The sequence below is a fragment of the Lithobates pipiens genome, unplaced genomic scaffold (genome assembly GCF_037356315.1).
Source record: "Lithobates pipiens isolate NorthernLeopardFrog02 unplaced genomic scaffold, aLitPip1_a1.2 Scaffold_25, whole genome shotgun sequence".
Lineage (NCBI taxonomy): Eukaryota > Metazoa > Chordata > Amphibia > Anura > Ranidae > Lithobates > Lithobates pipiens.
This window is the reverse complement of record NW_027507787.1, coordinates 169,906,520-169,931,294: the sequence shown is the minus strand read 5'-3', so window position 1 is coordinate 169,931,294 and position 24,775 is coordinate 169,906,520. Positions and strand designations below refer to the sequence as shown.

Sequence of the window (24,775 nt, the reverse complement as noted above, 5' to 3'; positions counted from 1 at the left end):
TTTTAAAGTTAACAGTGGCTATAGGATTCCCAGGTATCCCCATGTACACAGATCACAGCAACTTTTTTAGCCTGAAAATTCACAGTTTTAACCATCTCAACTTTAACTAAAGTCACTAGACTTAAAGAGTCCAGCAATGCCATAATAGGCTTATCCTTCACAGTCATTTGGCACGTGTTTTTTCCTACACTTGGCGCTGCAGTGCATGAAACAGCAGCAAACAGACTGCCTTCTATAAGATACATCACACTGCATGGGTTCATCTGTCAATGGACAGTTTGCAGCAACGGAAACACCTGATGTTGCCCCAGTTTGGTTTGCTGACAGGCAGTGGCTTCCCTTGTTTGGGACACCAAACTTCAATCCTGGCACCAAAAATCCTCCCCCCTATCTCCTTGCCATGCTTACCACCCACTTCCCCTGGAACAGTCTTACTGGTTGCCTGGGGAGACTGTGGTTTTGGGTGGAAAGTCTGTGCGGCTGTAGGGGTGGTGAACAGGCTTTCTGCAGCAAAGTATTTCTCCACGAGCTCCACCAGGTTGTTTTCCGACTTGGGGTCTCCTTGATCACTTGGTCACTTCTGCAGGGGAACTGGTAGTGATCTCAGAAATTGGTCCATGACCACACGCTCCGCTATGTGTAGCCCAGACAGGGAGTCCAGCTGTAGCCATTTCCGCACCAGGTGGATTAGGCCGAACATCTGTGATCTTGGGGGCCTCCCGTCTTGGAGGAACCAGCTGTGCTCGAACTGCCAAGGTGACACCGAGTTGCGCCAAGATTTCCTGCTTGACCTTTTCATAGTCTCCTGCTTCTGCCGACTCCAGGTCATAGTAGGCCTTCTGCGAATCTCCAGAAAGCAAGGGGGTGATCAGTCCTGCCCACTGGGTTTTAGGCCAATTTTCCCTCTCAGTGGTGCGTTCAAACGTTAGCAGAAAGGCCTCTGGATCATCATCTGCAGTCATCTTGGAAAGAAATCGATCCACATGGATGACTGAGGGCTTGTCTCCAACATCATTCATTTTAGCAGGTGACCACTGTGCTAGCGTCTCCACAACATTAGTGAAGGTTTTCCTATCCGCTTTTGCCTCGGTGGGTAGCTGTTCAAACAGCCTCTGCGATTTCTCTTGTATAATAGCGTCAGTTGTTGGATAACACCATTTGTTTGAGGATTTCCTCCAGGTTTAGTCACTTTAGGTACTGGCCTTTGAAGTAGTAACTTACTACTGCTAGTCACAGCCTCCACCACGTGTAACCTGGGGGAGAGGTAGCAGGTGCAAAGCTACCTGGGATGAGCAGTCTTTCAGGCACAGATACCAAATCCAGTGAAGTAGTGACTAATAGTACGGTGTTTATTTGTGATATTATACAAGTCTATAAATAGGTGCTGTACAGTGTTCCAAAAACCATTAGGAACAAAAATAACCAAACAAAAACCTAGCCATGTCTCGGCACTAACTATACAATATTTATAGATCCTAACTACCAGGCTACACCTACAGCTTGTCTGCTTCCACATACATGGCTTTTACCAACCTTTTACTCTCCTAGACAGAAGTTGTCTGAGGTTCCCAGAGCACTGGCTGTCTGTCTCAGGTGAGTTTAAATTGGCCTGGGGGAGAAGAGCAAGATCCGAACTGAACCATAGATCAGAGATCCCTGAATGTGTATTAAGGCCCGTACACACGGTCGGACTTTTTGACAACAAACATGCAAATTAGCTGTTTTGGAGCAACATCCGACTGTGTGTACGCTCCATCGGACAAACTTTTTCTGTTTTCATCGGACTTTTGTTGGCTCTGCGAACGGACAAACTTTTTGACAACTGAAGTCCGATGGAGCAAAGTCCGACCGTGTGTATGCAAAAGCATCGGACTTTTGTACAAGGTACAAACACGCATGCTCAGAACCATTGCAAACGATCAGACTACAATACAGAAGTTGACCAAAGGTGGCGCTGGAGTCATTGAACGTCCTCTTTTGAAGCGGCGTCAGTACGTTGTGACGTCATTACGTTCGTGTTTGTTGTCAAAAAGTCCGACCGTGTGTATGCAATACAAACTTGTGGACAACACACTTTGTACAAAAGTCCACGGAAAAGTTTGTACAAGTCCGACCGTGTGTATGGGGCTTAAGAGGAGCCTGGGAGACGTGTAAACCCCAAGCAGGACTTTTCCAGGCTCTCTCTGGAACGCCCTGCTACACTATACATAAAATTTGTATATCCAAACTTTTCTAAAGTTTTCTTCAAACATCTAGTCAATGACTCCCACCCAGGAGATCCAAAAGTTAAACTCCTTTAGGACTGATTAATAAATTGTAAGAATGTTTCTATAATTAATGTTTCTGTTCTCCGGGGATCCATGCAATGCTTTACTCGAAGCTTCAGAAACTCAAAGTTTTGCAAATATAGCAACATTGTCTATATTATTATTAGTGATGGACGAACTTCCGACGGGACGTTTCGCGAACGCGAAATGCGAACGGACCCAAACGTTCGCGAAACAGAACGTTCGCCGCGGGCCCCATTGACTTCAATGGGAGGCGAACTTTGCAAACCTTCATGTCGAATTTGCGGCCACGTGGTAATTATTAGGGGGTAAAACGTAGTCCCACCATCTGGACAATGACATAATACATGTATGAGGTGAATTTGGGATCGATAACTACAAGCATTTTTATTTTATTTGGGAAATTGTTCTAACAATTCAGGACTATGGAGCTAATGAAGGCAATGGAGGAGAGGGAAGGTCAGGGACCAGGGTAGGCAAAGAAGAGGGTGCAGGAGATGATCACCAGCAGCGTGACATACCGGAATGACACATGCACCGTGATAGAGGCATCTGACAGCAGCACCGTAATACAGAGCACTGACAGCAGCACCGTGACATACAGCGCTGACAGCAGCACCGTGACATACAGCGCTGACAGCAGCACCGTGACATACAGCGCTGACAGCAGCACCGTGACATACAGCGCTGACAGCAGCACCGTGACATACAGCGCTGACAGCAGCACCGTGACATACAGCGCTGACAGCAGCACCGTGACATACAGCGCTGACAGCAGCACCGTGACATACAGCGCTGACAGCAGCACCGTGACATACAGCGCTGACAGCAGCACCGTGACATACAGCGCTGACAGCAGCACCGTGACATACAGCGCTGACAGCAGCACCGTGACATACAGCGCTGACAGCAGCACCGTGACATACAGCACTGACAGCAGCACCGTAAGCAGCCCCAGGAGGAAGTCAGCACAGCACAGGGATGGTGTGATCCCCTCATAATAAGAACCCCCAGGAGGAAGTCAGCACAGCACAGGGATAGTGTGATCCCTTCATAATAAGAACCCCCAGGAGGAAGTCAGCACAGCACAGGGATATCATAAGCAGCCCCAGTAGAAATATGACACCGCTCAACCTCTTCAAAGAGGAGGGTAGGGGCATATAGTACGGTGTGCTTTTTTGGGTCAAGGAAGTGAGCCAAATGAATTAAGAAGGTCTGTGTGCTTGATTAAAAAAATAGTTTATAGACATATACATGGTCTACTGGTCACATGTGTTGAATTCCTCCGAGATCCATGCCTCATTCATTTTTAGAAATGTGAGGTAGTTAACACTGTGGTGAGCTAGGCGAGTACGCTTATCGGTCACAATCCCCCCTGCTGCGCTGAACGTCCTTTCGGACAGGACACTGGATGAGGGGCAAGCCAACAGTTCGATTGCAAATTGGGCAAGCTCTGGCCAGAGGTCAAGCCTGCCCACCCAGTAGTCTAGGGGTTCATCACTCCTCAGAGCGTCCACATCGGCCGTTAACCCAATGTAGTCGGACACCTGACGGTCTAGGCGTTCCCTGATGCTGGATCCGGATGACACCTGTCGATGGGTCGGCTGAAAGAATGACCTCATATCCGAAGTCACCAACACATCTTCAAACCGGCCTCTTCTTGCAGGCGCTGTTGGATTGGTACCCGCAAATCCTTCTCTGGGAGTGGGAATTGCTCCTCTGCCAGCGCACGCAAAAGCAGAATGCAGCATTTCTCGAAGCAAGGCCTGGAAGTGCTGCATTCTGACAGCCCTCTGCGACGGCGGTAACATTTCCGCCATTTTGTGTTTGTACCGGGGGTCTAAGTACGTTGCCACCCAGTACTGGTCCTTGACCCTCATGCTTTTTATACGGGGGTCCCTATTAAAACACTGGAGCATGAAGGCCCCCATTTGCACTAAAGTGGAAGCGGTGTGGTGGCCTGGCTCCTGCTCATCATCCAGGATAATGTCGTCCTCTTCATTCTCCTCTCCCCATCCACGCACAACAGGGATCCCAGAAAGGTTTAAAGCATGCTCTTCTTGCTCCTGCTCATCCGCCCCGGCACCATCCTCCTCTGACTCCTCATCAGACTCCTGTTGTTGACTTGTCTCAGATAGAGTAGCCCCCCCTGGGAATTCATCCAGCATTGCGACTTCCTCATCTTCCCGCTCCTGCTCCTCCACAGCCTGATCAATGACACGACGCAATGCACGCTCCAGAAAGAAGGCATAAGGTACCATGTCACTGATGGCGCCATGGCTGCGACTGACCAGTTTGGTGATCTCCTCAAATGGCCGCAGAAGTCTGCATGTGTCGCGCATGAGCAGCCACTGGCGCGGTGAAAAAAAACCCAGCTCCCCAGAACCGTTTCTTTCGCAGAGTTCATACAGGTAGACGTTAACTGCACGTTTCTGCTGGAGCAGCCTATCAAGCATATAGAAGGTTGAGTTCCATCGCGTCGGGCAATCGCAAATAAGACGTCTGACCGGCAGATGGTGTCGCCGCTGAATGTCAGCAAGGCGAGCCATGGCCGTGTAAGATCTTCTGAAATGGGCCGAGATTTTCCTTGCCTGCCGCAAGATGTCCTGGACCCCAGGGTATTTGACAAGGAATCGCTGCACGACCAAGTTTAAGACGTGTGCCATGCACGGCACGTGCGTGATTTTGCCCTGTTTCAATGCGCTAAGCAGATTGGCACCGTTGTCACACACCACTTTACCAACTGTCAAATTGAGCGGTGTTAGCCACTCATCTGCCTGTGAACGCAAAGCTGAAAGGAGTGCCGGGCCAGTGTGGCTCTTTGCTTCCAGGCACAACAGACGCAGCACGGCATGGCAACGTCTCACCTGGCATGTGGAATAGGTTCTGGGGAGCTTGGGCGGTGCAGTGGAAGAGACGCTAGCAGCGGAAAAGGAGGAGGCAGCTGAGGAGGAGAGGGAGGAGGATGGAGTAGGAGGAGGAGAAGAAGAGTCAGGCCTGCATGCAATCCGTGGCGGTAAAACCAAATCTACACGGGTGCCACGGGTTACATGCTTGACGGCCGTCAGAAGGTTCACCCAGTGGGCAGTAAAACTGATATACCTTCCCTGCCCGTGTTTGCTAGACCACGTGTCTGTGGTCAGATGTATCTTGGCACCGACACTGTGTGCCAGAGATACATTCACTTGCCGCTGAACATGGCCATATAGCTCTGGGATGCCCTTCTCTGAGAAATACTTCCTTCCTGGGACCTTCCATTGTGGTGTTCCAATGGCCACAAATTTGCGAAAGGCCTCCGAGTCCACCAGTTTATATGGCAGTAGTTGGCGGGCTATGAGTTCTGACAAGCCAGCCGCCAACCGTTGGGCAAGAGGGTTATCCGGCATCATCATTTTTTTACGCTCAAACATTAGGCCCACGGAAGCCTGCCTTTTTGCAGAAAAATGTGAGCTTGGCGTGATGGAAGGTGGAGTGGAGGACAATTGTGAGGAGAGAGGAGAAGGAGAAGTAGAAGACGAGGCTGGACGGTGAGAGCCTGCAGTGTGGCTTTGTGTGTTCCGTTGCTCCCACTGGGCTCGGTGATGGCTGCTCATGTGCCTTCTTAAGGCGGTCGTCCCTAGGTGAGTATTGGGCTTACCGCGACTAACGCGTTGACTGCAAAGATTGCAGATGGCAACGCTATTGTCAGCAGCGGACACGTTAAAAAAAGCCCACACTGCGGAGCCATGTGCCGGTGTCCTGGGAGCGCCAGATGTGACCGTACATGGTCGATGACTCGCTCCTGATACATTTGCAGTCTGCTTTGTCCCTGCTGTGCAATGTAAGTCATTGCTGCTTCTCCTCCCTATCTGCTGGTCCATATCTCCCTCTGAACTCCCCTCCTCTTCCTCTCTTGTGGGCACCCACGTGACATCACTAGACACGTCATCATCAACGTCACCTTCCCCACCGCTATAAGTAGAGATCTCGGAGTAGGCAGCAACACCGGGGACCAACCTCCTCCTTGGGCTGATCTGGGTACTGGCGTCAGACTGCTGAGTAGCGCTTGTTGCTACCTCCTCTTCCTGATCCAATACCAAGAGTGGCTGCGCATCAGAAATGTCCTCTTGATATGGATCGGAAAATAATTCCAGTGACTCAAGCGGAAGGTATGTGGTGGTGGTGGTGGTGGTCGTGTTGTTGGTGGTAGTGTCTTTGGGGGTGCACATAGCAGAGAGTGAAGAAGAGGGTGCAGATCGAGAGGATGAGGAGGGTGCAGAAGAGTAAGGCTGAGCGAGCCACTCAACCAAGTCTGGTGCATCCTTTAAAGTAATTGAACGCACCTTCTGCAACTTCCCACTTTGGCTCAAGCCTGTTGCTCCTGCCCTACCCCTACCACCCCTGCGGAAGGGCCTGCCTCTTCCTCTGCATGTCATTTTTTAAATGACCCTGTGACAAAACTCTTAGTCCCTATACCGCTGAAGGACTGCTGCAGTATAGGTGAGCGGTCAGCAGTGGTGCACGTCAACCCTATCTATTGTGGACCTATAGCGGTCCTTACAGAACAGCAGACTGTACCGCACTCAAGCCTATGTACCGTAGCACCCTATACCAAGTTACCAGTCCTTATAAGAACTTTTGTGGACCAAGCAGGTTGTGTATTAGTGTTTAGCAGACTGTACGTCAGTCCCTATACCGCTGAAGGACTGCTGCAGTATAGGGCAGCGGTCAGCAGTGGTGCACGTCAACCCTATCTATTGTGGACCGATAGCGGTCCTTACAGAACAGCAGACTGTACCGCACTCAAGCCTATGTACCGTAGCACCCTATACCAAGTTACCAGTCCTTATAAGAACTTTTGTGGAACAAGCAGGTTGTGTGTTAGTGATTAGCAGACTGTACGTCAGTCCCTATACCGCTGAAGGACTGCTGCAGTATAGGGCAGCGGTCAGCAGTGGTGCACGTCAACCCTATCTATTGTGGACCGATAGCGGTCCTTACAGAACAGCAGACTGTACCGCACTCAAGCCTATGTACCGTAGCACCCTATACCAAGTTACCAGTCCTTATAAGAACTTTTGTGGAACAAGCAGGTTGTGTGTTAGTGATTAGCAGACTGTACGTCAGTCCCTATACCGCTGAAGGACTGCTGCAGTATAGGTGAGCGGTCAGCAGTGGTGCACGTCAACCCTATCTATTGTGGACCGATAGCGGTCCTTACAGAACAGCAGACTGTACCGCACTCAAGCCTATGTACCGTAGCACCCTATACCAAGTTACCAGTCCTTATAAGAACTTTTGTGGACCAAGCAGGTTGTGTATTAGTGTTTAGCAGACTGTACGTCAGTCCCTATACCGCTGAAGGACTGCTGCAGTATAGGGCAGCGGTCAGCAGTGGTGCACGTCAACCCTATCTATTGTGGACCGATAGCGGTCCTTACAGAACAGCAGACTGTACCGCACTCAAGCCTATGTACCGTAGCACCCTATACCAAGTTACCAGTCCTTATAAGAACTTTTGTGGAACAAGCAGGTTGTGTGTTAGTGATTAGCAGACTGTACGTCAGTCCCTATACCGCTGAAGGACTGCTGCAGTATAGGGCAGCGGTCAGCAGTGGTGCACGTCAACCCTATCTATTGTGGACCGATAGCGGTCCTTACAGAACAGCAGACTGTACCGCACTCAAGCCTATGTACCGTAGCACCCTATACCAAGTTACCAGTCCTTATAAGAACTTTTGTGGAACAAGCAGGTTGTGTGTTAGTGATTAGCAGACTGTACGTCAGTCCCTATACCGCTGAAGGACTGCTGCAGTATAGGTGAGCGGTCAGCAGTGGTGCACGTCAACCCTATCTATTGTGGACCGATAGCGGTCCTTACAGAACAGCAGACTGTACCGCACTCAAGCCTATGTACCGTAGCACCCTATACCAAGTTACCAGTCCTTATAAGAACTTTTGTGGACCAAGCAGGTTGTGTATTAGTGTTTAGCAGACTGTACGTCAGTCCCTATACCGCTGAAGGACTGCTGCAGTATAGGGCAGCGGTCAGCAGTGGTGCACGTCAACCCTATCTATTGTGGACCGATAGCGGTCCTTACAGAACAGCAGACTGTACCGCACTCAAGCCTATGTACCGTAGCACCCTATACCAAGTTACCAGTCCTTATAAGAACTTTTGTGGAACAAGCAGGTTGTGTGTTAGTGATTAGCAGACTGTACGTCAGTCCCTATACCGCTGAAGGACTGCTGCAGTATAGGGCAGCGGTCAGCAGTGGTGCACGTCAACCCTATCTATTGTGGACCGATAGCGGTCCTTACAGAACAGCAGACTGTACCGCACTCAAGCCTATGTACCGTAGCACCCTATACCAAGTTACCAGTCCTTATAAGAACTTTTGTGGAACAAGCAGGTTGTGTGTTAGTGATTAGCAGACTGTACGTCAGTCCCTATACCGCTGAAGGACTGCTGCAGTATAGGTGAGCGGTCAGCAGTGGTGCACGTCAACCCTATCTATTGTGGACCGATAGCGGTCCTTACAGAACAGCAGACTGTACCGCACTCAAGCCTATGTACCGTAGCACCCTATACCAAGTTACCAGTCCTTATAAGAACTTTTGTGGAACAAGCAGGTTGTGTGTTAGTGATTAGCAGACTGTACGTCAGTCCCTATACCGCTGAAGGACTGCTGCAGTATAGGGCAGCGGTCAGCAGTGGTGCACGTCAACCCTATCTATTGTGGACCGATAGCGGTCCTTACAGAACAGCAGACTGTACCGCACTCAAGCCTATGTACCGTAGCACCCTATACCAAGTTACCAGTCCTTATAAGAACTTTTGTGGAACAAGCAGGTTGTGTGTTAGTGATTAGCAGACTGTACGTCAGTCCCTATACCGCTGAAGGACTGCTGCAGTATAGGTGAGCGGTCAGCAGTGGTGCACGTCAACCCTATCTATTGTGGACCTATAGCGGTCCTTACAGAACAGCAGACTGTACCGCACTCAAGCCTATGTACCGTAGCACCCTATACCAAGTTACCAGTCCTTATAAGAACTTTTGTGGACCAAGCAGGTTGTGTATTAGTGTTTAGCAGACTGTACGTCAGTCCCTATACCGCTGAAGGACTGCTGCAGTATAGGGCAGCGGTCAGCAGTGGTGCACGTCAACCCTATCTATTGTGGACCGATAGCGGTCCTTACAGAACAGCAGACTGTACCGCACTCAAGCCTATGTACCGTAGCACCCTATACCAAGTTACCAGTCCTTATAAGAACTTTTGTGGAACAAGTGAGTTGTGAATGTTTAGCAGACTGCAGCAGAAGGGCAGCAGTCAAGTATAATATCCTTTCTATATTTGGAAGAAAGAATATTATACATGTACAAGCCTATTACTGTACCACTGATACCAGTCCTGAAAAGAACCTTTGTGGAACTAATAATAACAGCAAGTCTTTAAAATTACCCTCACTGCCTGACAACACTGCTTCCTTCCTGTCCCTATACAAATTGGCAAAAAAAGAGAACGATTAGTGGTTACTGGAACAGCTCTTTTGTGGACCTTGATAGTAACAGCTAATGATGATGATGATGATGATGATGATGAAAGACTAATCTGGCTGTCCCTGTAGCATACACCGTCCTTTCCCTTTCTCTAAACTAACAAAAGACACTCAGGCTGCTGCAAGAATCAGCAGCACAGCAAACCTATCAACACCTAACACCTATACCAGTCCTGAAAAGAACTTTTGTGTACCAAATAGCTAGTGGTTTATCTCTCCCTACTCCACACAGGAACCTGTCCCTATCGTAACAGAAGAAAGAATGTAAAATGGCCACCGGATCGGGTGTATTTATAGGTTAGGGGGAATGTACAAGTGTCCATGTGCTGTCATGTCTCAATTGGCTGTCCTGTATCACATGATAAACGTGTCACCAAAGGTTAAAGTTCTTGTATACATTAAACACGTAAGTCCGCCGCGGCGAACGACGGAAAAAGGCGTTCGAACGTGCGGACCGCGAATGTCGGAAATTCGCCGCGAAACGACCGCCGGGCGAACCGTTCGGCCATCACTAATTATTATATTATATAATTATATAAAAGAAAAGAAGAAACAAAGAAAAATGCAACATTATTGTTATATAATGGAGAAGAAGGACAGAAATATCTCCAGGAATATCAATCATCTCATCTCCTGTGGAAATCCAGTAAGGGCTTATTATGTACGGCCATAGAATCTGAACACTGCAATGTTTGTGATTTAGACCGCTTTTTCCTTTTTTATCATTTATAATGGATCTCTCACCAGCCTACATTAAATACAAATAAATAAATACAATGAGAAAGATTTCTTATATTTGATTTATAACAATGCATTGCAATACAGCAGCCTTGGTGTGTTTTCTGAGGGTTCCTGAGTGATCTCAGCTTGACTGACTTTTAAACTCTTAAAGTCTTTCTGAATGTTGCCTTAACCTCCCTGGCAGTATGATTATTTTCAGATTTTAGGTGCTGAAAGCGGTACCATTATTTTGCATGGAAATTTGGCGTTTTATATTGTAGGCCTGTAATTCTTAGAAATAATTCACTTAAATCCATCCAAACAAGAGTCTAATAAGCATCCCGGGTATGATAAAATTTGAAATACTAATTCATAAATTATAATAATATATATATATATATATATATATATATATAGTATAATATAATAAATAATTATAAAAAATAATGATATAATAATAATTATAATTATTCAATAATGTAATCAAATCAAAAATACTGAAATATGCTGAGTTGCAGAATTGTTGCTGTCATTACTTTTAGTGTTTGATGACGAATTTCCCCACGAATTATTGTTGCTCAATTGTGCAAGTGATTCTAATTTTTTTTCCGCTGTTTTCTAGCTGGTCTATAACCACTTTTGATGTAAACTGAAATTTTTTGCTATGGACAATCTCCAGTTTCCTGGCATAAACAATAGTATTTATAATATAAAACTGCATGCAGGACACTGGACAAACCACTAGGGAAAAAAGGGGATGTGTAATTATTTGATACAGTACTGTAATCTGTACGATTACAATATACTGTATCTATACTGTGTTTTTTACTTTTTGAATTTGGAGCCGAACTTCGTCCCCGTGTGTCGCAACTCTCGCAGGGAATGGAGCTCTGCGCTGTCACAGATCGAGCGAGACACGGCAAGTAGCTGATCACAGCGGGGAGACATCGCTGGATTGAGGGGACAAGGTAAGTAACCCCCTCCATGGATCCTGTGATGGGATCCCGAGTCTGGCTTGGGAATACCGCTTATGGTACTGAAATCTCACCCCGAGCCAGACTCGGGAATACCGCCAGGGAGGCTACAGCTTTAGTACAGCCAAAGCTAACAAGATAAACATGAACAGCCCATTAACAGAGGAAATAACAAAACCAGCTCTTTTCTGCACTAATCAGCTTCACTTCAGAGATTTCTCCTGCAGTGCTCTTTTCTGCCACTAGATGTCATAAATCTGGTGGCCAGCATCATTCAACTCATCTAAACTCAAGGTATCCTGGACCAGCCTGGACAGTGAAAGGAGAATCAGCGCAGTAATCAGCACATCTTTCCGTCACTCAGATTTCATTTCTTGTTAGCACATGAACTGAAAGGATCCTTACACTGCTTCTTCCTCTCTCACTCCAGCCCTACTGTACAAGGACTGCAAAAGGCACATTCGGGTACTTATACTGCTTGCATAATTTAAGAATACATTTAATGATGTATGAATGATTCTGTTTTATAAAGAGGTATATTAACAAGAGCAAGAAGACTCTGATTTATGCCTGAAGACAGATGGCTCCATCTTTCTGAAGAGAAAAGTAGATGAAGGCATTGCCATGGGGGGCACTGTGATCTCTGTGAGAGGTAATATATACCTGAAAGTTTTACACTGACACATTACTTAGCCTGCATACACCTAACATGAATATAGATATACAGTGCCTTGAAAAAGTATTCATACCACTTGAAATTTTCCCCATTTTGTCATGTTACAACCAAAAACTTAAATGTATTTTATTGGGATTTTATGTGATAGACCAACACAAAGTGGCACATAATTGTGAAGTGAAAGGAAAATGATAAATGGTTTTCACATTTTTTTACAAATAAATATGTGAAAAGTGTGGCGTGCATTTGTATTCGGCCCCCCTGAATCAATACTTTGTAGAACCACTTTTCGCTGCAATTACAGCTGCAAGTCTTTTTGAGGATGTCTCTACCAGCTTTGAACATCTAGAGAGTGACATTTTTGCCTATTCTTCTATGCAAAAGAGCTCAATCTCTGTCAAACTGGATGGAGAGCATATGTGAACAGCAATTTTCAAGTCTTGCCACAGATTCTCAATTGGATTGAGGTCTAGAATTTGACTGGGCCATTCTAACACATGAATATGCTTTGACCTAAAGCATTCCATTGTAGCTCTGGCTGTATGTTTAGGGTCGTTGTCCTGCTGGAAGGTGAACCTCCACTCCAGTCTCAAGTCTTTTGCAGATTCTGACAGGTTTTCTTCTAAGATTGCCCTGTATTTGGCTCCATCCATCTTCCCATCAACTCTGACTAGCTTCCCTGTCCCTGCTGAAGAAAAGCATCCCCACAACACGATGCTGCCACCATGTTTCATGGTGGGGATAGTGTGTTCAGGGTGATGGGCAGTGTTAGTTTTCCGCCACACATAGCGTTTTGTTTTTAGGCTAAAAAGTAAAATTTTAGTCTCATCTGACCAGAGCACCTTCTTCCACATGATTGCTGTGTCCCCCACATGGCTTCTCGCAAACTGTAAAAAACTTGTGGATTTCTTTCAATGATGGCTTTCTTTTTGCCACTCTTCCATAAAGGCCAGATTTGTGGAGTGCACGACTAATAGTTGTCCTCTGGACAAAATCTCCTACCTGAGATGTGGATCTTTGCAGCTCCTCCAGAGTTACCATGGACCTCTCTGATTAATGCTCTCCTTGCCCGGCCTGTCAGTTTAAGTGGACAGCAATGTCTTGATAGGTTTGCAGTTGTGTCATACTCATTCCATTTTAGGATGATGGATTGAACATTGCTCCGTGAGATGTTCAAAGCTTGGGATATTTTTTTATAACCTAACCCTGCTTTAAACTTCTCCAAAACATTCTCCCTGACCTGCCTGGTGTGTTCCTTCTCTAACAAACCTATGAGGGCTTCACAGAACAGCTGTATTTTTACTGAAATTTAATTACACACATCTGGACTCTATTTACTAATTAGGTGATGTCTGAAGGCAATTGGTATCATTAAATTTTAGTTAGGGGTATCAAAATAAAGGAGGCTGAATACAAATGTACGCCACATTTTTACACATTGTTTTGTAAAAAAAAATTGAAAACCAGTTATCATTTTCCTTCCACTTTAAAATTCTGTTCCATTTTGTGTTGGTCTATCAATATATATATATATATATATATATATATATATACACATACACATACACATATACCAATCAAGACTCAATGGCATTACCCACTGCAGTAATTCTAATGCTCTGGGCATGCTTACAGGGGACAGGGGAGAGCAAAGGGATGACCTTGTGATTAACCTTCTGCTTCCTGGTTGTCCATACAGCAGGCTAGAATGTGCCTTGAACCAGGCCCTATCATTTAACAGCAGTGTAGCTTGCAGAGACTTTCCAAGACCTGACTGTCTGGCAGGGGTGCCTAAATCATAAACGGTGAACAGAATAAGCTGGTAGCTCTCACATTTCCAGCTGCATATTCCAGGAGCTTCCTTTGACGTAATTGCAAATGTGCTTTAAACTGTATATGATAGACCTTTTTAAATCTTCCTGCTTCATACAGATGGATATTAATGGTAGTAAGCTGGTTGAATTCAGAATTTTGGGATTTCCTGGACCTCCAAGTTTGCAGTACATTTTCTTTCTCCTTCTGCTAACTACCTACCTAATAACTCTCTTGAGTAACTCTGTGATCATCACTATTACGCTGAGAGAAAGGCGCCTGCACACTCCTATGTACTATTATCTCCGCACTCTCTCTTTTCTAGAAATATGTTACATCTCTGTGACTGTCCCCAAAGTTCTGAGCACCATCACACCACATGCGAGATCCATTTCATTCTACGGTTGCATGACTCAGGTGCTCTTGTTCTTTTCTATGTTATCCACTGAATGCCTCCTGTTTGGCATTATGGCCTATGACCGCTACCTAGCCATCTGTAAACCTCTACATTACACAAGGCTGATGAGTCCCACCATGTGCCGTGTTCTTAGCCTATGCGCTTTCATTGGTGGCTTTCTAACCACTTCCCCCCAAATAGTCTTACTCTTCCGAATTCCGTTCTGTGGAAGCGATATCAACCATTTCTTCTGTGATGCCCCTCCGCTGCTGCAGCTGTGTTGCGGAGATACCTCTCTTATCAATTTGATGGACTTTTTTAATGCTTCCTTCGTGATTCTGACTTCATTAACGATGACTTTGGTTTCGTATGTCTATATTATTACCACCATCTTAAAGATACCGACTACTACCGGGCGAAGGAGAACCTTCTCCACCTGCTTTTCCCATTTAATTGTCATCTTCATTTATTACAGCACCATTACATTTATGTACGTGAGACCCAGACTGAGTAGCTCTTTCAGCCTGAATCGAGTGGTGGGAGTTTTTTACACAGTGATAACGCCAATTCTCAATCCTTTAATTTATTGTTTAAGAAATAAAGAAATGAAAGAAGCCATTAAAAATCAACTGTTTAAGCAGAACTCCAGACAAGTATTACAATAAACACAAATTGCTTCAGTTATGTATCCTACCCCCATCAACATCAGTGGTTTCCAAACTGTGGCCTGTGGGTCTGATGCAGCTTGCTTTTATCCAGCCCATGGGGCACTATTCCTTCCATTGACAACACCAATGAGGCACCATGCCTTCCACTGACACCAACATTGGGGCATAGTTCCACCCATTGATATAAACCATGGAACACTATTCCTCCCACTGACACCAATGATGGGGCACTATTCCTACCACTAATTCCAGTGACAGTGCACTATTCCTCCCACTATTACCAATGATGGGGAACTATTCCTCCCACTGACATCAAGGATGGGGCACTATTCTTCCCACTGACACCAATGATGGGACACTATTCCTTGCACTGACGCCAATGATAGGACGCTATTTCTCCCAATGACACCAATGATGGGCCACTATTCCTTTGACACCAATGACAGGGCACTATTCCCCCCATTAATACCAATGATTGAGCACTATTCCTCCCACTGATACCAATTATGAGGCACTATTCCTCCCACTGACACCAATGATGTGGCACTATTCTTTCCACTAATGCCAGTGTTGGGGCACAATTCCTTCCACTGACACCAATGATGGGGCACTATTCCTCTTCCTACTGATCATAGGTACTATGTAGTTTTTCTACTTCCACTGACCACCAAGACTGAGGAATTGTTTACTCCCACTGGCCACAGTTCAGCCCCCTAAAAAGTGTGAAGAATTGTAAACCGACCCTTTGTTTAGGGACGCCTGTTCTATATTATTATAAAGGGGCTGATACTTCCAATTTCCCTCTGTGGTTTTGCCACATTTCTTGTGAGCACTCAGTACAAGTAGAGTCCATCTCTGAATGAGCCCTGGCCAGGTGCAAGCAACATATTGTGACTCTCAGCCCTGTGTAGCTAACAAGTGAGTGTTAATCCTTCCTCTATGTAGTAAATATGAAGATTATAACTTTTGTATTCACTGTTGGAAGATTCTGCCACCAGCAGGGCTACCATTAGAAATCATGGGGCCCCATATAGCTTGGATCAGAGGGTCCCCCATGTTATATACACTCATGCAATGCAGCATTATGTTGCAGAAACGCAGGCATTCTGAATGGTTCCCCAACCTCCATTGCAACAAACGTACATTGCGTTTCAAAAAAAAAAATCCATTCTTCGGCAGTGCAAGGCACATCTGTCACAAGGTGCATGAATGAAAATGAACCTCCACTAACAAGGTCTGCAAAAGACTCCTAATGAGGCCTTGTCATAAATGGTCCAGCCATAAACAGTCTGAGTAAAAATTTGAGCAATACGTCACTGTAAAACTTGTGTAAGTGATCTGTTTATGACCTAAAACTGAACTTCCAGAGCCAAACTTTATACATAATCCAGAACTCCTGCTGGAATGGAACTACCTTTACTAAAAGTTGTTACACACATGTATAAGACAATATCAAATGTCTATATTATAAGGTCCAAATAAAAATAATGGATTCTGTTCTCTTAAAGCATGTTATATAGCACAGTGCTTGTGCTGTGTAATTTGGCCCCTTGTATCACCTGAAATACCTGGCTGATCCGGCCTGGCTATACCCTCGCCTCTGAAAACTGACCACGATATATCATGGCTGTTGAGCCCTGACACTGTGGTCAGTTTATGTGGCTCCATCATCCACAGCCTTGCTCTGTCCTTCTCTGATCTCCCACCCACCCCTTCCCTCCCTGCCTGTCTGTCTGCTCGTACCAGTGTCCACCTCTCCCTTCCAGCTGGTATCATAACTTAGTTTTGTTGCTACAATCCCCTCTGTTACAATAAATGATGTGCCACAGTGTATGCGTTTTGTAAAAAATCTACCGCTAAATACCTTATTTTATAGTGCTGCTCAGCGCTCACATGACTGGCTGTCTCTCTTTTCCTCCTGGCTGATGTCAGCGGGGGGTTTTTCTCGACCTCCCTGCTGTAGCTGTCCGTTCCAGAGCGGAGAGAGGCGGCCGGTCACATTAGTCCCGAGCAGCAAGATAAAATAAGGTATTTAGCAGCAGTTTTTTACAAAACACATACAGTGGGGCAAAGCATTTATTATAACAGAGGGGATTGTAGCAACAATAATAAGTGGCTTAACAACCACTTTAAGACACATTGGACCGCCTAAAAGAAATAAGCGTAAGATCATTTTCATATTTTATCTCTCATTGTAATTTCATTCTGTTAAATAATATGTCAGTTGTTGGATTATGAAACCTTTATTGAAAATATTTAGGCTAGTTGGCATCAGTGCCGGGACAAGGTAATCTAGTGTCCAGTGTGGACATGCCAAATTGCACCCCCCCCCCCAAGATGTATGAGCATTATGTGCCAGCAAACCCCCCCCCCCCCAAAGAAAAATTGAGCACGCTTACCCCCAAGCATAAATTCCCCCAGAACAAATCTGCCCCCCTACTGAAATCCCCCCTTCCAGCACAAAACTTTGTCCCCAATCCCCCAACACAAATTCCCCTCCCCCAAAAAAGTCACCCCCTCCTAGCAAAAATCCTCTACCTCTCAAATTTCCTGAGTACAAATCCTCTCCCTCCACTCCAAATCCCCCCCCTGCACAAATCCACCCCCAAAATTCCCCTCTTCACCATATCACCTCTTCTAGCACAACCCCCACATATCCCCTTTCCTAGAACAAATCCTCTCCTCCCATCCCCCTCCCAACACCAATCCCCCTAAATCACCACTCCTAGCAATTCTTACACCCTGCTGCCCCCCCCCCCCCAAATCGACCACCCTGACACAAATCCCTTCCCCCTTCTCGCAGCACCCCAACCTCACATGAGACCACAGTACTAAGAAGACAGCAAATTTACACTGTTATACAAGCTGTACACTCACTGCTTTACATTGTAGCAAAGTGTCATTTCTTCAGTGTTTAATAAAATATGAGGGGTGTACTCACTTTTGTGAGATACTGTATATAGATCAGACCAAAATGAGGTACAAATGAGGAGGAAAGTGGGACAGAGGGGCATTGTTCTAAATCAGGGACATATACAGAAGGATATATATATGACAAGGCTCAGGTTCATGTTAATCTGAGTAGTGAAAAAAGTGCCACATCCCTGTTAAGAATCAATAAAGAAGAAAGGGGACAAATTGTGAACAAAGGGACTGGAGGGTAACCAACCCCCGGGACTTTATCAACGGCACTAAATATAATCAATCAATATTTAAAATCAATTGTAAATTTTATTCAATGTACAAAAAAACATTATTTGAGACAAGTGACTTTCGTCTATTTTACATATATAATATAAAATGCGGATATACAGAAATAGGTATATGAGCCTTCAAGACTACATAGGTTACCACATTAATGTATAATTCAAACTGCATTGTTTCTTTCTACATGTTTCGCTCAGATAGAGCTTCCTCAGGACAATTGCAGTGTATAATATTCTCATAAGTCTGATAAATTAAAATGCTTTGGAGCCGTGGCAGTTTGTCTGATTATTAAAATACAGACCAGTTATCTCATTATATTCTGTCATCAAATGAGCGGATCACGGTGAGGGCATCATTAGGGATCTCCCAATCAACCCCTCTAGGGATCTGGTAGAAACCTGATGGTATTTATCAATAGAGTAGAACCAGTTCAACAAGCCCAATCTCAGCAATCAGCCTGTATTGTCAGACATAGATTAAATAGAGTGTAGTTCAGGCACAGAAGTTTTCACAGTGCTGATCTCTGATTAAATTGGGTAGTGTGTAGTCCAAGAGGTAAAAGTACTTCTCCACTCGTTCAGCGGCTCCCCACGTCAGCTCCCATCGCTAGTTCCAGGAACTAGCGATGGGAGCTGACGTGGGGAGCCGCTGAACGAGTGGAGAAGTACTTTTACCTCTTGGACTACACACTACCCAATTTAATCAGAGATCAGCACTGTGAAAACTTCTGTGCCTGAACTACACTCTATTTAATCTATGTCTGACAATACAGGCTGATTGCTGAGATTGGGCTTGTTGAACTGGTTCTACTCTATTGATAAATACCATCAGGTTTCTACCAGATCCCTAGAGGGGTTGATTGGGAGATCCCTAATGATGCCCTCACCGTGATCCGCTCATTTGATGACAGAATATAATGAGATAACTGGTCTGTATTTTAATAATCAGACAAACTGCCACGGCTCCAAAGCATTTTAATTTATCAGACTTATGAGAATATTATACACTGCAATTGTCCTGAGGAAGCTCTATCTGAGCGAAACATGTAGAAAGAAACAATGCAGTTTGAATTATACATTAATGTGGTAACCTATGTAGTCTTGAAGGCTCATATACCTATTTCTGTATATCCGCATTTTATATTATATATGTAAAATAGACGAAAGTCACTTGTCTCAAATAATGTTTTTTTGTACATTGAATAAAATTTACAATTGATTTTAAATATTGATTGATTATATTTAGTGCCGTTGATAAAGTCCCGGGGGTTGGTTACCCTCCAGTCCCTTTGTTCACAATTTGTCCCCTTTCTTCTTTACTAAATCAGGGACAGTTGTGAGCTATATCCGACACCCCTACATCACAGTCCTCAGGCCCTTTGATTGGGTAGAGTTAGTTCTACGACACCCTCTTTATGAACAACAAAAAGTTGTTGCATTTGGCAGCTGCAGCTCTCATTTTAGTCATTTACTATGAGGGCCAGTGACTCTGCAGATCAGCAGCTATTCAATCATTTCGTAGGTGTAGGACAACAGACATAAATGAAAAAATATTTGAAACAAAAAGAAAAAAAAATTTAAATCAGGGAATAAATCAGGAAAGAGTCTGCTAGGTCTAGGAGGGAGGACATGTCTGTCTCATAACCGTGGAAAGCCTTAATAAAAGCTTATGCCGCGTACACATGATCGGAATTATTAATTAATTGCTACAGACGATCTTAATTTCAGATGGAAAAAATGAGAACAGGCTCTCAAATTTTTGCTGGCGGGAACTCAGCCAGCTAAATTCCGATGAAGCATACACACAGTCGCATTTTCCGATGAAAAGCTCTCATCGGCCTTTTGCTGGCTGAAATTCCGATCGTGTGTACGCGGCATTAGAGGCAGTTTTTGGCAAATCGCCTAAGCCAGTAAATTTAAAGCTGAACTGTATGCAAGCAATGTAACTATTTGAATTTGACCCAGTATCAGCTTCCTACAATCTCTGTGCAGCAGAGCTCAGACTGGAAGATGAAGAAGCAGTACAAGGAGGCAATAAGTTCATGTGCTGACAAGCAGCATGCTGATAGGGGAAGAAAGCAGGATGACAGAGAGCTCATCACTGTGCTGTTTCTTCTTTTCTCATTCTGTCCACTCTCACGCTGGTGGAAGGAAGTGAGTTAAATTATTCTGGCCATCAGACTGGGGGCATTTAGTGCCCAAAAAAAGTACAGTGAAGAACATCTCTTGTAAGAACCTGAATATTATAGCAAAATCTGGTGTTATCTTTTAATGGGCTATTCTTTTGTATCTTGTAATCTTTTGCATGGTGTTGTTCTGCTTTAATAAACCAGGTTGAAGACCCAAAAAGTGGTGGCCTAGAGACTGTTTGCATTCAATGAAGAAAAAAAGCATCCAAGAGGTATTGGGACTTTGATGTGAGTTCATACAAAGTAGCGAGAGGACAAATACATTCGGAAAGCTCACTTTCATTCATGCACCCTTTATTTCCCTGACTGCGTCTTAGTTTTCTTTGTATTAAGTGATACCAGATGGATAGAAAGAATCACAGCATTTTCCAATTAGGTAAATTTCCTCATATCTGCATAATCCAATGTACATTATCACAGCCAGGAAATGTTTTTCCTCTCTCCCCCATCTCTTTCTCCCTCTCTCTCCCCTCTCTCCCCTCTCTCCCCTCTCTCCCCTCTCTCCCCTCTCTGTACCCCTCCCCTTTTCTCCCTCTCTCTCCCCTCTCTCTACTTCTCTGTACCCCTCCCCTTTTCTCCCTCTCTCTACTTTTCTGTACCCCCCCTTTTCTCCCTCTCTCTCCCCTCTCTCTACTTCTCTGTACCCCTCCCCTTTTATCCCTCTCTCTCCCCTCTCTCTACTTCTCTGAACCCCTCCCCTTTTCTCCTTCTCTTCCCCTTTCTCTTCTTCCCTGTACCCCTCCCCTTTTCTCCTTCTCTTCCCCTCTCTCTTCTTCTCTGTACCCATCCCCTGTTCTCCTTCTTTCCCCCCTCTCCCCCCCCCCACTTTCTCCCACTCTTACTCCCTCTCTATTTCTCTGTCCTTCTCCCCCCCTCTATCTCCCTCCCTCTCTTTCTTTTTCTCCCTCTCCCTCTCTCTGAACCTCTCTCTACCTCTTTCTTCTTCCTTCTCTCTTTCTCCCCATCTCTATCTCTTGCTCCCTCTAGCTTTCTCCCTCTCTTTCCTCCCACTCTCTCTATTTCTCTGCCCCCTCTCCCATTTTTCCTGTCTTCTTTCTCTCTTCTTTTATCTCCCCAATTCTCTGTCTTTCGTTTCCATTCTCTTTATTTTTCTTGCTCTGCCTTTCTCTCCTTAACCTTCTTTCTTCCAGTCTCTCTCTCAAGCTCTCTCCATTTCCCTCTTCTTCCCACTTAACCCAAGTAGTGTTTATAAAACATTTGCATAGCTGTCCCTCCTTCAACAGTTCATGTAAATTTGTTCTGGGCAAAATTAGATGTTCTCCGGCTATACTCTCACCACTAGATGGCGCTAACTATCATTGGAAATAAGTGTGCTCTTTTGCGCCATCTAGTGGCCATAATGTGGTATTTTCCACATTCACACTTTGAAATTGAAGTGTATAAACCACAAGAACATTTGGTTTTGCTCTATTCGCACAGTACGAACTTGCATGCATTTTGGATGGAGCAACAGCTATTCCATTTTTTTTTTTAATATGTGTCCTTTTCCTATCTTCTATGAATAATATGAAGGAGGATGAGGGGTGAGTCCACGGACTTTATTAGTAGTAAGCACAGGGCTTTTTTTGAATGTATGCAGTGGCAAAGGGTAGTGCCGTGTGCTGAAGGGTCCAATAATGCCAGCCGCTGGGAGATCTATTATTGCTGTGGGAGGGCTCTATGGTTTCTGGGGGAGGTATTATGTTGCAAGTGAATCAATTGTTGCTGGAAGGGATCTACTGTTGAAGGAGGGGTCTATTGTTGCTAGCTTCTGGAGGGTCTATAAATGCTGGCAGTTGGGGATCCATTCTTGCTGGGGGATCTATTGTTGATGGAGGGGTCTATTGTTCCTGAGGTTGATCTGTTGTTGTTATGCGGTATTTTGTTGCAAGCAGTCTATTGCAGCTGGGGGGGGGGCTGTTATTATCGGGGGATCTATTTTTGCTTTGGGGGGGGGGGGGGGCTATTGTTGCTGCCTGCATGTGATCCATTTTACTACCTTTCTTATTATAATATATATATATATATATATATATATATATATATATATATATATATATATATATATATATATATATATAAAATATAAAAGGTACATGGTGGGTGGAACGGGGGTGAGTCTGTGGACATTATCAGGTAAAATTGATAATTTAAAGGATGTGTGATAAATCCAGGGGCATTTTTGGGGTAAGGGATAATATAAAGGGGTATGGGGGGGTGAGTCTGGGGACATCATCAGGTATAAGGGATAATTTAAAGGATGTGTGATAAGTCCAGGGGCATTTTTGGGGTAAGGGATAATATAAAAGAGTAATGGGGGGGGGGGTGAGTCTGGGGACATTATCAGGGGTAAGGGATCATATAAAGAAGGATAGGGGATAAGTTCGGAGACATTATCAAAAAGGTGAAGTATAATATAAACGAGGATGAGGAATGATTCTGGTAACATTAAGAATAATATAAAGGAGAATGGGGTCGATCCAAGGGACATTATCAGGGGTAAAGTATATTATAAAGGAGGATGGAGGGTGAGTCCGGGGACTTTATTAGGGGTAAGGGGTAATATAAAAAGTAGAATAGAGGGGAGTTTGGGGACATTATCAGGGGTAAGAGATAATCTAAAAGGGGATGGGGGATAAGTTCGGAAACATTATCAGAGGTAAAGTATAATATAAAGGAGGATAGGGGTGATTCTGGAAACTTTATCGGGGTAAGGGATAATATAAAGGAGGATAGGGTTGAGCCCAGGGACATTATCAGGGGTAAGGGATAATATTAGGAGGATGGGGGATAAGTTTGGAGACATTATCAGGGGTAAGGGAGGGATAAGGGATAATATAAAGTATAGGGAATATGTTTGGGGACATTGTCTGGGGTAAGGGATAAGAGGAGGTGAGTCCAGGGGATTTCTCGTTCTCTCAGTCTGTCATTCCTGCTTCTTTCCACCCAATCTAAGTGCTCTTTACCCACCTCCTCACTCTCTCCTTCTATAGTCAAATAGTCTCTATCTCTCCCCTTCTATAGTACAATTTCTCTCTCTCTTTCCTTTCCCCCCTTCTCTTGTTCTCAGTTTTGTATCCCATTTTCTCTATCTCTCACCTTCTACTTTCCCATATGGTCACTCTCTTTTTCTCTCTCGTTCTTCCCCCCACCCAGTCACTATCTTACCCTCCATCCTTCCTCCCTTCTTATGGGGTATCCTCCAGGTAATAATGGCACTTACTTCTCTCCTGCCCGAGTCTCTGGGTCTGGTCCTGTGTCTCTGCTGGTCCCTCTGTACAGTTCTCTCCTCTGTCCCCTTCTCTACTCCCCTTTTCTTCCCCTCATTTTTGTCTTTTATCCAGTCTTTCTGAATTAAAGGCCGCACCCAAAGACGTAAAATATTTGAGCAGCTGGGCAGCTGTTTGGCCCTCACACAGTGTCTGCTCATGCTCACTATGATATGTCTCAATATATAGGGAAACAATATCTCAGTGTACATTGAGCCGTGACACCTGCAGGATATCAGTGGTCATCTAGCACATTATAGAACCGGAGGGTGAGGACAGTGGAGGCTGCGCATTAGAATGTGGTCATTAACGCAGATGTATTGCATCTCAGATTCACCCACACACAGTGATGGTCTTGAATTCATATACTTTCAAACTAGTAAATTCTTTGGCAGTTCATGCAGCTCTCTGAGATCTGGGTTAAGCTGACCCAATTTAAATGGATGCAAAAAGATCTTTTTGATAAATGTTAGCAAAATAATTGTTTGTCAACTTCACAAAACTTAAAATTACTTTGCATCAAATTGTTGCCAGTAGTTTGTTCTTTTCTTTTAATACTGAGAATTTTGTAATGTGAGCTTTTTGACATCTCATGCCCCACCTGTTTTATATAAATCCACCAATACACAGAGAGGATTTTTGCATGCAAGGTTGCCAGATGTTCTCTGCTTTTACTTCAGAAGCTTCACCCATCCACCCTTCCCCAACATGGCACCCTATGACGTGCAATACCAACCATCTCTTACATTCCTACTGTTTCAGCACTCCTAGTTGACTTATAATATCTTTTTAAACTACTCTATTGGATTCAGATTGATTTGTGCCTAACTACTACTAGATTTACCATGAATTGGATAAATGAGAACCTTCACAGGCATAGTCTTCAGCACGGTTTCTCAACTAGGGTTTCTCAGAGTGGTTCCAAGGGGTTACTCGGGCAGTAAGCGATTTCTGCCTCTCAGTTGAGTAACCGCTGACACCAATAATCATTTCAGCTATCTTTAAGGGGGGATTCTTCCCAATGACCTCAAATGTA

General features: G+C 44.8%; 2 protein-coding genes across 2 annotated transcripts in view; one reads left to right on the top strand and one right to left on the bottom strand.

Annotated features, from left to right (window-relative positions):
- Positions 1–23,849, bottom strand: part of MFAP5 (microfibril associated protein 5) — a 116,989-nt gene extending 93,140 nt beyond the window's left edge. The window contains exon 1 of the mRNA XM_077455156.1: positions 23,694–23,849. The gene's annotated coding sequence lies outside the window, so the exon portion shown is untranslated. The remainder of the gene's footprint in view (positions 1–23,693) is intronic.
- LOC143929794 (olfactory receptor 6B9-like) lies at positions 14,095–15,288 on the top strand. Its single transcript, XM_077453771.1, has one exon. The coding sequence runs from the start codon at positions 14,095–14,097 to the stop codon at positions 15,070–15,072; it is 978 nt and encodes a 325-aa protein (XP_077309897.1). The 3' UTR covers positions 15,073–15,288.
- Positions 23,850–24,775: the final 926 nt, after the last annotated feature.